The sequence below is a fragment of the Peromyscus eremicus genome, chromosome 3, assembly GCF_949786415.1.
Source record: "Peromyscus eremicus chromosome 3, PerEre_H2_v1, whole genome shotgun sequence".
Taxonomy (NCBI): Eukaryota; Metazoa; Chordata; class Mammalia; order Rodentia; family Cricetidae; genus Peromyscus; species Peromyscus eremicus.
In genome coordinates, this window is record NC_081418.1 from 102006307 (window position 1) to 102020712 (window position 14406).

The window sequence follows — 14406 nt, forward strand, 5'->3', positions numbered from 1 at the left end:
AGGAGATGCTGAGCTCTGACAGCCCCTCGGCACAGGAACTGTGTGCTACACAATGGAGAACGAGGATGTTTTCTTCTTAGAATATTCATTTCCTTAGTTTGGCGTCTCTCAAGATTAATTTAGGATCCAAATTTATCCCTATGAAGTAAATAACTCACAGTGAATAGTTGGATAAGTTATCAAGTCACAAACATTTTACTGGCTTACCTATTCCTAAAATAAACTATCATAGAATTGAAAGGTTGGGAATTCTCACTTTGATTAAATGTTCTCAGTTGTGCAATTTTCACTTTGGCACACATACCAGTACCATTTTGGTGTAAGTTCTTCTGAGTTTGAGTTAGCAAAGCTTAAAAAGTCTCTGTAAAGAATAGAGGCTGTAGATTCTAAACCACATCCCGCAGAGGACCACCTCGCAGGATTGCAAATTGCCTGCTAGTGTTTGCTCATGGTCACTATTCATTCCAATTCAATCTCAGAAATCATGAATTTGTGCTGTTGGTCCTTAGCCTCTGCCAGCCTGGTAGGAACTGACACTAGTGACTATGATGATGAGGTTGCCAGGACAATCATTATTAAATTACAGTGAATACAGTGGCAGGATCCTTTAACCAGACTTATTGAGACTCAGGAATAGGACATCCTGGGAAGAATGTTTACATGTTTTACCTATTCTCTATGTTCTTCACATGCACTGTATATAATTTTTTATAGTGGAGAAACCTGAATCTCATTTTCTTTTGGTAAATTTTTGAAAACCTGAACCTCATCCTGTTCTGCTGCCTCTACTTGGTTTTCAGGTTTCTCCCAAACCTCATCTTTTCATGAACTTATGTGAAGAGACAGGAACCGACTCCCTTCTCTTGTCCCTGAGGCAATGAACACTCTGGCAGGGAGGTCACAGCCCTTTTGCAGCAAAGCCGAGACTCTCAGGTGATGAGGGAAGCAGGTTGTGCTACAGCACTGTGTGGGGTCCAGTGTTGGTGGCTGGAGTCTGTCCCATGCTGCTCCTCTGGGACATCTGCGCTGGCCATTTCTGCAGGTTGATTTGGAAACACTGGGTGACATTCCTGCTGCCAGTCTGAGCCCAGAGATGCAGCTTCAAAGGTTTCAAAATTTAAAAATACAATTCTCAGTTTTTCAGACAATTGCCATTCCTTAGCCCCCAGGCTCTTTGTGATTTGCCCATCACATTCCCACAGTTCATTTATTTTTGGCATCTCTGAAAACAGCTCTGGCATGTCCTTGGTCACGGTTTTCCTCTTCCTCGTGTGCCAGCCATTTCTCCCTACTGTCTTTCTAGTTTTAAAGTTAGGGTTTTGCCAAAGGTAAACATCCTGACTGAGTAAGCTCATCCTCAATCACTTGCATGGAGCAGGACCAGTGTCGCCTACCAAACCTCTCTTTGCTGAGCCTGTGGGTTGTCCATGGTTTGGGTAAGTGTGGGGTGACACAAAGTCTAAAGTCATGGCTTCCTTGATTCAGACAGACAGGGGGTTTCAGTTCCGCTGTCCTGAGCAGCTGCAGCCTTCACAATCAGCTTGAACTGAGGAATGCTTCAACTCCTTTGTCATTTCTTGCTCTGTGCATGTGTTCTTTTCCTAATCTTCCAAATGTCTTCCCTTCCTCTTCTCCAATACAGCCTCTTCTAATGGGAGCTATTCCAGAATCTGTGACTTTTCCTGGTGCTATGGACAGATTTTCAAGTCTCTGGAAAGCAGCCTGTTTTGTTACATTGTGTAAAATCCATCACAGTGCATGATGTGATAGGCTATTTTAGGCTATCCCAGTGTCACAGTTCACTCTCTCCTGCCTTCTCTGTTAGACAAGTGTCCTTTGATCCATTCTGTAGATCTGAGAGTATCAGTCTTATCTTCTGGTCTCCTAACCATTCTCAGCTAGGGAGGTGAGAGCTTTTGCAGTTCAGCTAGGAGTGGACAAGCTAGAGGATTCCTTGTGGCTTGTACTTAAGAAGGGTTCATACTCAATAGAACATTTTCTATAAAATTATACAACCGTCCAGACTCTATGTGTCTTACTGGTTCTTATATTAAATTTACACGTATTTGTATGGTGCATGTAATTTGGGGGTGGCAAGATGACTCCAGAACTGCTGTCTCTGTCTCTCCTTGCAAGCTAGTGTTCATGATGACAAACAGTCATGTCACTGTAAATTTTCTCTTTTGCTACTATGGAATTCCACTTTCAGAAAATCAGATTTTCTCACAGAATCAAAGCAGGGATTTCTGAAGTCATGATGTTGAGAACATCACTGAGGGTTCATGGCCTCTGCACCTGCCTCACTTTTCAGAGCTGCAGTTTCTGAAGGGATGCTGAAAACAGCCCATGCTCTGCTCTACTGAGCTGACACATACAGCCTGGGCAGTCTCACAATGTGTTGTGTTCATAAAGACCAAGTTCCCTTTCTTTTCTTTTCTGGCTAGTTCAGTGGAATTAAGGAAAAACACACATTTCCAGAAATGACAGGAGAAAACATTTTTGAACTATTTTACTTCTTAGCCTGTGTTAATATGCACATGATGGAAACTACTATTTCAAACTCCACAGGTGTGTGTTTTCTTCCATGAAATGAGTGTATAACACATGCACCTGCTACTCAATGCCCACAGATCACAATACGCCATTCAGAGCATGTGCTCCCAATGACATCTGTTCCATAAAGCTTGGAGACAATGGAGCTCTCTTACTCTCTCCTTTATTTACCTGGGTTATCAACACACAACTCAAATGCTTGAGTTGTTCAAAGTGGAGAAAACTGCCATTTTACCTGATCACTGGAAAATGTCACACTGCTCTTCCTCTTCCCCCTCCCTCCTTACAGTATTCTCATCCTTGTGACAGGGATTTGGAAAAAATACCCATAAACTTCATATAGAACTTCATAATTCAATAGAAATAATTAAGCACCACTTATTTTTATCAACACTCTGCTGCTATCTAAAATACATGGTCCATAACCTTATAAAGGATTAACCCTTTCTAACAATGATATAGAATTTTTATTTCAGAAAATCTGCTTTGTGAAATGTTTTCACCAACTATCTGCCCTAGGTCTAAGTCCTTAAAAGGCATCCTGTACTTGTGAATTTTATCACCTTTTGCCTTTCCTTATTATCTTCCAATACACGTTACATGGTCTAAATAAGTATCAAACAATTTCAACCTACACTTTTGACTTTTAGTAATATATTTTTACTATGTAACAGGAATTTGTTTTCAAAATTATATGCTCCATATGCATGGTGTCTGTGCTTGCTAGGTTTATTTATTTATTTATTTATTTATTTATTTATTTATTTATTTATTTATTGTTTTTTGAGACAGGGTTTCTCTATGGCTTTTGGAGCCTGTCCTGGAACTCACTCTGTAGTCCAGGCTGGCCTCGAACTCAGAGATCCACTTGTCTCTGCCTTCCAAGTGATGGGACTAAAGGTGTGTGCCACCACACCCAGCTATGTGCTTTCTAGTTTTATGTCTTCTTGACACAAGTTACAATCATTGTAGAACAAAAACCCTCAACTAAGAAAATGTCCCCACCAGACTGGCCGGTGGACAAGCACCTGGTACATTTTCGTGATTGATGATTGATTTGATATAGGAGGGCCCAGCTCACTATGGACAGTGACTCCACTGGGCTGGTGGTCTTAGATGCTGTAAGAAAGTAGATAGAGCAAGCCATAAGAAGCAAGCTGGTAAACAACACTACTCCATGGCCTCTCCATCAGTTTCTGCCTCCAGGTTCCTGTCTTGAGTTCTTTCCCCTGTTGTGGAATAATCCTCTTGTACACTGTAAAGATTTGTCACTCAAATTGGTTTAATGAAATGCTGATTGGCTGGTAGTTGGGCAGGAAGTTAGGTAGGTAGGAAAGGCAAACTGAGAATGATGGGAAGAAGGGGGTGGAATCAGAGAGTCACCAGTCAGACTCAGAGGAAGCAAAATGAGAATGCTGTACTGAGAAATGTTACCAAGCCAAGTGGCTAAACATAAATAAGAATTTTGGGTTAATTTAAGTGTAAGAGCTAGTTAGTAATAAGCCTGAGCTACTGGCTGAGAATTTTTAAGTAACATTAAGCCTCCAAGTCAATTATTTGAAAGGAGCTGCAGGGGATTAGGGAGTTGCTGGTGGGACAGAAATTTATGATTACATATGACACCCAAATGTTCAGTAAGAATTTCTACATAAAACTTGAGAAAGCTTTTAAAAAGGATTCTAAACACACAAAAGAACAGAGTCAAGCACAGCTTCTTGGTAGCAACATTTTCTTGGGTAGGCTCTGTTTGCTACTGGCAAGCAGAGGCAAGGCTCCTTTATGACATGGCTTCCTGGTTCTTGCTGGCAGCATGGCCGGCTCTTTTAGGAGGTCCTGCTACAGAGCACTTGAATGGGGTTTGTGGGTGGTGGGCTACCTGCTACTTGGTGGCAGCATGGACCCAACAGCTTCCCAGATTTGGGACATTAACTGTGACTCTCACTGGTACTTCCATCATGAAACTAGACACTTAGTAAGCCTACTGGGGCAGAGCCAGCTACCAAAGCTATTGGCTTTGTTCATAGCCACACCTGCTTAACAGTTTAAAGACTCATTTGGTCAGAAAAGGATTACAGATACTCTGTAAAGACAGATTCAGATAAAACAAAAAACCTCTAAGTGGATTACAATAGGCTTGAGAGAGAAAAGAGAAAGGATATATTTTTAAAGCCTTAGATTAAAAATATACATTTAAAATAATAAAGTCCTTATAAAGGGGGCAAAGTAATATAAAGGAAATGAGCCATGTAAGGATGGAAAATACACAGAGAGTCTGGATTATGTATGCTATTGTGTTTTCTTTGGATTTTTTCACTGTTAATGAGCTAACTGCTGAGAGACATTTGATTATAAAAGCTGCTAAATTAGATATAGTACATGGGGAAAGAGGTTCTATTTTATTTCTACAGAAAATGAGAGGCTATCAATTCATTCTGGGTTAAGAAAAATCAGGTTTGATAGATGAAGACGCCCTGAAATCCTGACTACAGACATGGGAAAATAAACCTAAAGTAACTACAAGACATGTGATGTATATTTTACCTGCTCAGAAATAAAACAAAAAATTATCTTTGACTGACTTGTATACAATGCACAATTTATATTTGTATTAATACAGATATGTATGTTACCTTTAAAAGGTTATATATTTTCAGAGCAAGGGAACCAGACACCAATAAAAATGATGGCCCAGATGATCAAGCATCCAAAACAGCTTCAAGGATCCAGACTAAGATGGACCAGCCTCACAAAATACCCCAGTCAGAACTTGACCATAATTCCAAATTTCTTCAGGGTCCCTATGAGATTACCAGCACCCCATTGGCAGGGAATAGTCTAGAGACCTATGCCCAAATTGCCAAAAAAAATTTCTCATGAATGTGTTTTCATTTAAGGGGGGTTGGTTATAAGTTATTAGTGGTCATAGTTAATCTCTTTCTAAAAGAAGAAAGGGGGAATTATGATAGAAAAAAAGGTAGATTATTGAAGCTACTTTAATCCAAACAAAGAACTGTTATTTATGTTGTTATGGATTTTAGTTTATTATTATAAATTTAAATTCAATTTTGTTATACTGTATGTATATTTCTACTTTTGTTTAACATATTATTTTATACAGCTCATCTTAAATATAATGTTTAATTTAAAAATACAGATTAATTGTTAGTCATCTATAATAGCAAACTTACAGTCATGTTAGTTAGGTTTTCTAGGTAGGTAATCTTCAAACACTTCAAAGACCTACAGAATATGGCATTTAAAATGTTTTAAGAACTTAGAGTTTTCTTGACAGTTAGACACATCTGCTCCTAGAAGCACCAATTACTCAAAGAGGATGATGGGAATTGAAGAAACACCATGTGGAGTTTGTTTTCTTTATAGCAAAAGCTAGCAATTTAGGCAAAGAAACTGCCCTTGCCTCAATTGCTGATAGTTACTGTCCAAACTGGACCAGCAGGACACAAGAAAGGTGACTGCTGATCTTCGCCAAGACAAGGTAGGACAGTTCTTCAGAATTACCTGCTTCACAAGGAAAGTCTGTCAGACATTAATGGCCTGTAGCCCAAAGTTGGATGCCCCAATGTTGCAGAGGAATCTTAAGTGACTGTTTAGGAAACTTGAGGTACCTATCATTTGGTAACATTTTACCCTTTTGGGGTCTTTGATGGAGTTGAAGAATAGATAGTTATAGTTTATTTTAGTTATAATAAAAGATAAATTAGATATAAAACTTTAGACTCACAAAGATAAAATAGATAAATATTTACTCTAATTTTGCCAAATGCAAATGGATTAGATAGTGCTACAGTAATTCTTATTTAATAAATGTTTTTGTTATATATAATCTTACTATGTTAAAGATAAAGCCATCCTTTTAATTAGACAAAAGTGGGGAAGTGCTGTGGAATAATCCTAATGTATACTGTAAAGATTTGTCACTCAAATTGGTTTAATAAAACACTGATTGGCTGGTAGCTGGCCAGGAATTTAAGTTGGAAAGCCAAATTAAAAATGATGGGAAGAAGAAGGGCAGAGTCAGAGAGTCACCAGTCAGATATAGAAGAAGCAAGATGAGAATATCATACTGAGAAAAGGTACCAAGCCTGTGGCTGAACATACATAAGAATTATGGGCTAATTTAAGTGCAAGAGATAGTTACTAATGAGACTGAGCTACCCACTGAGTATTTATAAGTAATATTAAGTCTCTGAATCAGTTATTTGGGAAGCAGTTCTTGGGTATTTGGGACTTGCTGGCAAGACAGAAACCTCCAATTACATTCCCCAACTTCCCTGGAGGATGAACGAACTGCATGGTGAAATGTTCCCTTTTCTGGCCAACTTACTTCTTGTCATGGTGTTTTCTCACAGCAACAGAAATCCTAACAAAGACAGAAAGAAATTGGTACTAGGTCATGAGGTATTACTTTGATAGACATGACCATGTGTTTTTGGAGGACTGTGGAAGGATTTTGAAACTTTGGACTGGAAAATCCATAGAACGCTGATATCTTAGAGGGTTGGTCTGTGTGATCTTAAAAATATAATGCTGAGAGCAGTGCAGAAGATGGAGGCTTGACTTAAGAAGTTCCAGAGGGAAGTCTGAGACTCCCTATGAGGGTCATTCATATTTTGAAATAAGAACCAATAAATCAAAACCTTTGCCATGCTGAAACAATTAAAATCTGCTGAGAGGCATTTTCCTTGAGTTCAGCAAACAGACACTGTGGTCCAGATACTGCTGAGGCTGCATCTCATGCAGGCAGCTGAAGCTGGCAGCTTAAGAGTCTCTTAGGTGGTATTGGTTTTGAATGCATAAAGGGATCATGGAGTGGAATGGTGGATTGGCACCATGTGGCAGGGTTAGTGTCCCATCAGAGAGCCAAAGAGATGCCAGTATCGTGGAACAACTAACAAGTACAGCAGTTGCTGTGGGGTGAAGCCTTTTTTAGCCTAGAAGACAGCTGTGTGTGCTATGATGGCTTTCCAAGCACTGTCAAGGAGCCCAGAAGACCATTAGTGAGTCCCAGAAGTCTGACACTGAGACTCACAATGTTGGACTTTGTTGAACTTGATTTTCCCTGTACCCTTGTTCTTACCTTTTGGGATACAAAAACATTTAGATCATTTTTATTTTACAGGACTACACAGTTAAGAGATTTTGAACTTTTTTCTTCTTTTTTTATTTTTTATTTTAAAAAAGTTTCTTTCCTTTAACATACCAACCTCTGTTCCTCCTCCCTCCTCTTCTCCAGCTCTCCCGACCCACCTATCCCCATCTCAACCCCATCCACCCCTCATAGAAGGTAAGGACTGGGTGTTTTACAGAGACTTGTTGTTCTAGAAAGATGATGGTATTTTAGAGAGACGTTGGTATTTTAGAGACTCGACTATTTTGGAGAGGCTTTGAACGTCAGAAGAGACTTTGGATGTTTTAAGGAGAGTTAACTTTTAAAGAATGTGGAACTCTTAAATTTTGGAATCTGTTTTATATTGTGATGTTGATATTAAAATGACATCTTGGGAACAGTAAGAGAAGAAAAGTTATACTGTAACAGTGGTGTGTTTGTGTGTCAAGTTGACATGAGCTAGAGCCATTTGGGAAGAGGGAAACTCAACTGAGAAAATACACTCACCAGATTGGCCTATGGGCAAGCTTTGTGGTGCATTTTCTTGGTTGATGATCAATGTAAGAGGGCCCAACTCACTGTGAGTGCATCTCCTGAATTAGTAGTCCTGGGTGCTTGAGAACACAGAGTGAGAAAGCCATGAGGCACAAGCCAGGAAAGAGCACTCTTCCATGGCCTGTACATCAGATCCTGCCTCCCAGTAATTACCTTAAGCTCCTTCCCCACCTTTCCTGGATAATGGACTATTAGCTATAACATGAAAAAAAGACTTTCCTCCTCAACTTATTTTTGGTTATGGTATTTTAATTAGTCAGTGTCTAATAAAATAAACTGCAATTATTTAAAAACATATACATCATATTTCTTAATATAAACTTGAAGTTGGCATATCTGGAATCTGGAAAAGTATCACAGCTCAATGAAGGTTACAGAGAACCTTAGAATCCTATAGAGCCCATCATTAAAGACTGAGTTGGACCATTTTCTTTTAATTAATTTTATAAAATGGGATAGGATAGCCATGAGTCTGCTATAACTGTAGTTCCATTTACCCCCTGACTTCACATGCTGAAGAAGGACCTGGAACATGCTCCTGCTGACATTTGCCCACTTTGCTCTTCTCATGGAGGAGGCTCTGGAATGAGATTAGAAGCAGGGAAGATGCAGTTACAGAGCAGAGCTCAGGAACTGAATTGTCCGTCAGAGTCTCTGGAAAGGACTCCACTCCAATGTGCTACTGTTGTGTAATTTATCATTTCTCTTCTGTTTCAGGCAGGGATGGAGCTGAACAGCCACTGTGAGCTACCTTAACTCTCCCTGAGCACAAACATACGCTCTGCATGGGAAAACCAGCAGCTGAAACACTGACAGAAACCATTATGTGCTGGAACACTGTCATGTTTTGTGTGTATAAAGCATGTTCTTCCACACCTAGTGTCTCATCAAACAGGCACATGACAATTCATATGTTCCAGTGGAGGTGACTGGAACTCAGCTTTAGAGTGCAAAAGGTCACACTCAGAGGAAACAGCACATCATGGGTGGAATGTAAATTGTCTGGACTGATAGTTCACAATTACCATCATTTCCATAGAAATGTATTAAGAAATTCGGTTTTACAACAAATAGAGTAAAGGCAGCCCTGAATAGATTAAGTGCATGCCCTATGCATGTGACCTCTTTCAGTGCAAAGGGCTGGTTTCTTCCATTACACAATCGTCCTCATTCAAATTCACCCTAAATAGTAAAACTCTATCTATAATGTACCTGGAAATCAAGAGGTTGTGAATGAAAACCCAGTAAGAAGCTGCTCCTGCGCCAGCAAAACCCCAACAGGTGAAATATGAAAAGACATCATTTCTGATGGAGGCAGTTTTTAATGTTGAAGAAGCTCGCACACTGATGCAGCCACCCTGGGACACAGGATCCAGCCTTGGCTCTGAAGACTAGGACAAATGCTAGCATGAGGATGGTCTGTGGAACGTGAGGTGGAACTGAGTCTTCAGTGGAATAAGTGTGTGTGGGCATCTGCGTGTTTCCCTGACACAGCAGAGCTGTCTGCAGTGGTTTGTGGGGTTGTGTCCATGATGAGTCATTGATCTACTTTCCTCCTCAGCCGCTGTTTGTTCCCATATAAGATGAATAAGAACCACGAACACCACACTAATTCCCACATAAGGAACACCCATTTCTTTGAAATTGGCATTGGTATCTCAGCCAACAGCATCCTTCTTCTCTTCCACGTCCTCAAGTTCACTTCTGGGTACAGGTCCAAACCTACTGACCTGCCCATTGGTCTCTTGGCCCTAATCCACCTACTGATGCTACTGATCACAGCATTCATAGCCACAGACATTTTTATTACTCAGAGGGAATGGAATGACAGCACATGTAAATTCATTATATACATGTACAGAATTTTTAGAGGTCTCTCCCTTTGTACCACTAGTCTGTTGAGTGTCCTCCAGGCTATCATCCTCAGTCCCAGAAACTCCTGTTTGGCAAATTTCAAGCGTATATCTCCCTATCACATGTCATGTGCCCTTCTTTTCCTGAGTATCTTCTATATGTTCATTAGCAGTCACCTCTTAGTATCGATTATCGCCACACCAAATTTGACCTTGAATAACTTTATGTATGTTACTCAATCCTGCTCTATTCTACCCATGAGTTACCTCATGCAAAGCACATTTTCCACACTGCTGGCCCTCAGGGAAACCTTTCTTATTAGTCTTATGGTCCTCTCGACTTGCTACATGATGACCCTCCTGTGCAGGCACAAGAAGCAGTCCCAGCATCTTCACAGCACCAGCCTTTCTCCAAAAGCATCTCCAGAGCAAAGGGCCACCCGGACCATCCTGATGCTCATGAGCTTCTTTGTGCTGATGACCATCCTGGACAGCATTATCTCCTGCTCAAGAACTATGTTCCTGAATGATCCAACATCTTACTATATCCAACTCTTTGTGGTCCATATCTATGCCACAATCAGTCCTTTTGTATTTATGAGCACTGAAAAACATATAGGTAACTTGTTGAGGTCTATGTGTAAAAGAGGGTGATAAATGTTTGAATATTTAATGATGGGCAAGTTCCTTTAAGAATAGCCAATGTGCTGGCATTAGAACTGTCAGTCATGGCATAGTGTCTATGTGCTTTGGTGTACATGAAAATATGAAATTGTGTTTTTCCTCTTAATATTATTTATTTTAACCCATGTGCTATCAAACATGTAACAGAAAATTAAACCATATGCCCTTTGAGAAATGGTAAGTTATATATCTTATATCCTATATATATGATCCATATGATATTTAACTCATTATTATACTCATCAGTTTATGATGTATACATAACAGTGAGTCTTAAAGGGAGTCCTGTGAAGTGTCTCTCACACACCATGGCCTAGGATAGCCCATACTACTTTTAAGTATGTGACCTCTTCTAACTCTTTTCAATATTTCAATTTCCTCTGTTATAACTCTTTTTACAAATTAAATAAGAAAGCATTTCTTGCCATAAATAGTCATATGACCCAAAAGAAAGGGAATTACACACATAACTTTCTAAACAGAACTATGTGCAAGAAACCACACAATGACACATTGTTCAGCGATGCTAACAGTAACAGGATTTCAAATTCTCAGAGATGGAAACAACTGTCTAGAATTATCAGAACATATGACAAAACACAGCCTTTGTATGATGTGGGGTACTGTTCAAGTAACAAGGTCATTCCAACACAGGGTGCTGTGATTTGGGATCCTGAAAAACAAGAAATAGCCACACCATACTGATCAGCTCCCTTGAGGTTCAAGACTCTACCCCACATCTCTTACAAACCCCAATCTCCTCCCTCCTGTCTGCACTTTAAATGGCTTGTGGTAAATTCTGTTGCTTGGGCAAACATTTCTGCTTATGAGGCAGTTTAGCAAACTCTATTACAGAAGCTTAATAAGCCAATCAAATATGTGTCACTGTAGATTGCTATGTAGGGGGACACAGGAACATAGGGAGCATAAAAAGCTTTGTTTAAATTAACTTGGGGTTCAGCTTTGGACTGCTGTCCTGTGGGTCTATTGTTTCCATAGAATAAATGCTTCCTGGCTTCAGCTTGGGTGTCTCAGCCCTTGGATGTTTTCTGCAACAACGGAACACAGACAAACCATGATGTTGCTGTGCAAAGTAAGATAACACAGTGAGAGAAAAACAAGTATTATATGGATTGCCTGAGAGAGGGTGGAACACAGTAGTGAGACTCAGAGAGACAAAATACAATGAATGTCATTTTGGAGGTTCAAAGAAAGGGTACAAATGGAGATTTTTTTTGAGTTTTGTTTTGTTTGTTTGGTTTTTTGTTTTTTGTTTTTTCTTGATTGACAGAATTTCAATTAAGGGGTAAACAAATGCAGATATGTGCAGTTTTGGTACACAACGAAGTTTCATGCTCACTAGCACTCAATTGTGTGGCTAGAATATCCAAAGACATCATCTTATGTTTTGTGTGCTTCCTTATAATAAAAGACATATTATCTTCATGCAGCTAACACAGCATTCTCTCCAGTCCCCATGAGGTTCAGTGGATATAGGATTCACTGCAGAACAAGGTCCTGAGTACAGATATCCAGCGTTCATATAACACCAGACAACAGGGCACTGGACATCTTCCATCCCAGAGTTCTTATGGCTGGAAAGGAGGAGAATCCCAGACTCTCCACTGCAGCTAGTCTGGCCCACACCTTGGAGATGACAAGAGACCCAGCCTTAGACCAAGTGGAAAGTCTCGACCATCATAACTCTGACTGCTACATACCATGCAACATAGATGTCTATATTCACACAAACACACACACACACACACACACACACACACACACACACACACACACACGGCATTCATGCATCCTTTTCCTTGGGTTCACAATGGAATTATCTGGATTGAATTCAAGAGACATCTTCACATAGGCAATAGCATTAGAGTATTCACCAAGAGGAAAGTGACAATAAACTCTTAGACAGCCAGCATCCCATTCCAAAGCCTAGCTTGGCTCCTCTAATACCAGCTAGGGTTCTGATCAGTCAGAGCATCAGAGAAGCTCTGGAAAAACTGCTGGGTCACTGTAGGTCCTGCTACAACACCACGAGCCCCAAGACTGCAGTGGTTCTCAACCTGTGGGTCATGACCCCCTAGGGTCCTATATCAGATTATTACATTTTGATTCATAACAGTAGCGAAATTGTGGTTATGAAGTAGCAACAAAATAATTTTATGGTTGGGGGTCCCCAAAACATGAGGAACTGTATTAGAGAGTGGCAGCATTAGGAAGGTTGAGAGCCACTGCCTAGGAATTACTGAAACTTCCTAGAAAACAATACATGAATACAACTCTTCTTAATGTTTGATATTAATACAGACATAATGGATAGAATGATTGGTAACTTCCAGAGAGAACTGCAAACCTAGGAGGAACTAAAGGAAACATAAGGACCAAAGACTGTACATCTACAGTTTAAAATTGCCCGTGGATGGGTCTGGGAGGATTGGAAACTCTAGAAGCACCAGAAATCTCCTAATCAAGGTGGCAAGTGCCCATTGTCGGGAAGAGAGGATTAAATGGAAGCTTTTGGATGTGAAGTGAGAGTAAGTTGTTGAACAACCCTTTGAACACATGTAATCAGGAAGGGCTCATCCAGGAAGGAGGAAGCCCACAGCCTGTTGTTACTGGGAAAACAGGGTCACCACAGTCCAGCCTCATCCTGGACCCTGCACTTCTCTGCCTGTAGCAGACCAGACTTCTGTCTTACCCTCTGGCGTGGTGTGGCATGTAGATCACCCATTTACATCTGGTACTCTGTCCCCATACAGTCCCTGGGAAACTCTGGAGATGGGGATCTGTAGGTGAGACTACTATTTGGAGGAGCCAAGAATTGCTCTTTGGAGAAGCTGGAGAGGTCTGAACACACATGCCAGCTCTACTATGACTTGCTGTGTGATTACAGGCAGGAGAGTCTACCTCTCCAGGTCTTCTTTTCCTAAGTATGTGTGTGTGTGTGTGTGTGTGTGTGTGTGTGTGTGTGTGTGTGTGTGTGTGTGGTGTCTGCTTCTCAGAGGACTCAGTCAAAAATCAAGGACTGGTATCAACTGGAATATCGAGTGATGGTCACACTTACAATCAGAATGTTCATAAAAATATTGTAAATTCAGAATTTTCCAGAGAGGCATTGTTGGCTTTAGTAAAACTGCATTCTGGAGAAGATTACAACTTGAAAGTGAGATGGTTTTGTCCTATAAACGAGAGCAGAGGCCAGTTAAAGTACTTTCAACAGAGATTGAAACTGAAATGAAAAAGCCAGAAGCAGAAAAGGAGATGAGCCCACACAGAAATAGTTCACAGCTGATGAAAAGTACCTGCATCCATCATCTCATTATCCAGGGATGCAGTGCCTGGTGAGATAAAGAAAAGAATGAGAAGCTTGCGGTGATGCAGGTTTAGACAAGTCATGTAAACAGCTGGTCTAATGTAGCTGGACCAGTCCTTCTGGTGATGTGGAATGGAAAAAGTACTAAATAAATTTGCTACCACCAAAAAAAAGGTACTGTTTTCTGATTCTCATACCTATTTGAGGGTCTCCCTGAAATGACTGCTTTTTTCGACAAGGTGTCTGAGTAGCCCAGGCTGCTCCTGAACTAAACACACTCCTGCCTCCCTCTCCTGAGTCCTGGG

General features: G+C 40.4%; 1 protein-coding gene across 1 annotated transcript; it reads left to right on the plus strand.

Annotated features, from left to right (window-relative positions):
• Window positions 1-9782: 9782 nt before the first annotated feature.
• LOC131905997 (vomeronasal type-1 receptor 94-like) lies at window positions 9783-10743 on the plus strand. Its single transcript, XM_059256790.1, has one exon. It carries the CDS (start codon window positions 9820-9822, stop codon window positions 10741-10743), a length of 924 nt encoding a protein of 307 aa, XP_059112773.1. The 5' UTR covers window positions 9783-9819.
• The last annotated feature ends 3663 nt before the right edge of the window (window positions 10744-14406 follow it).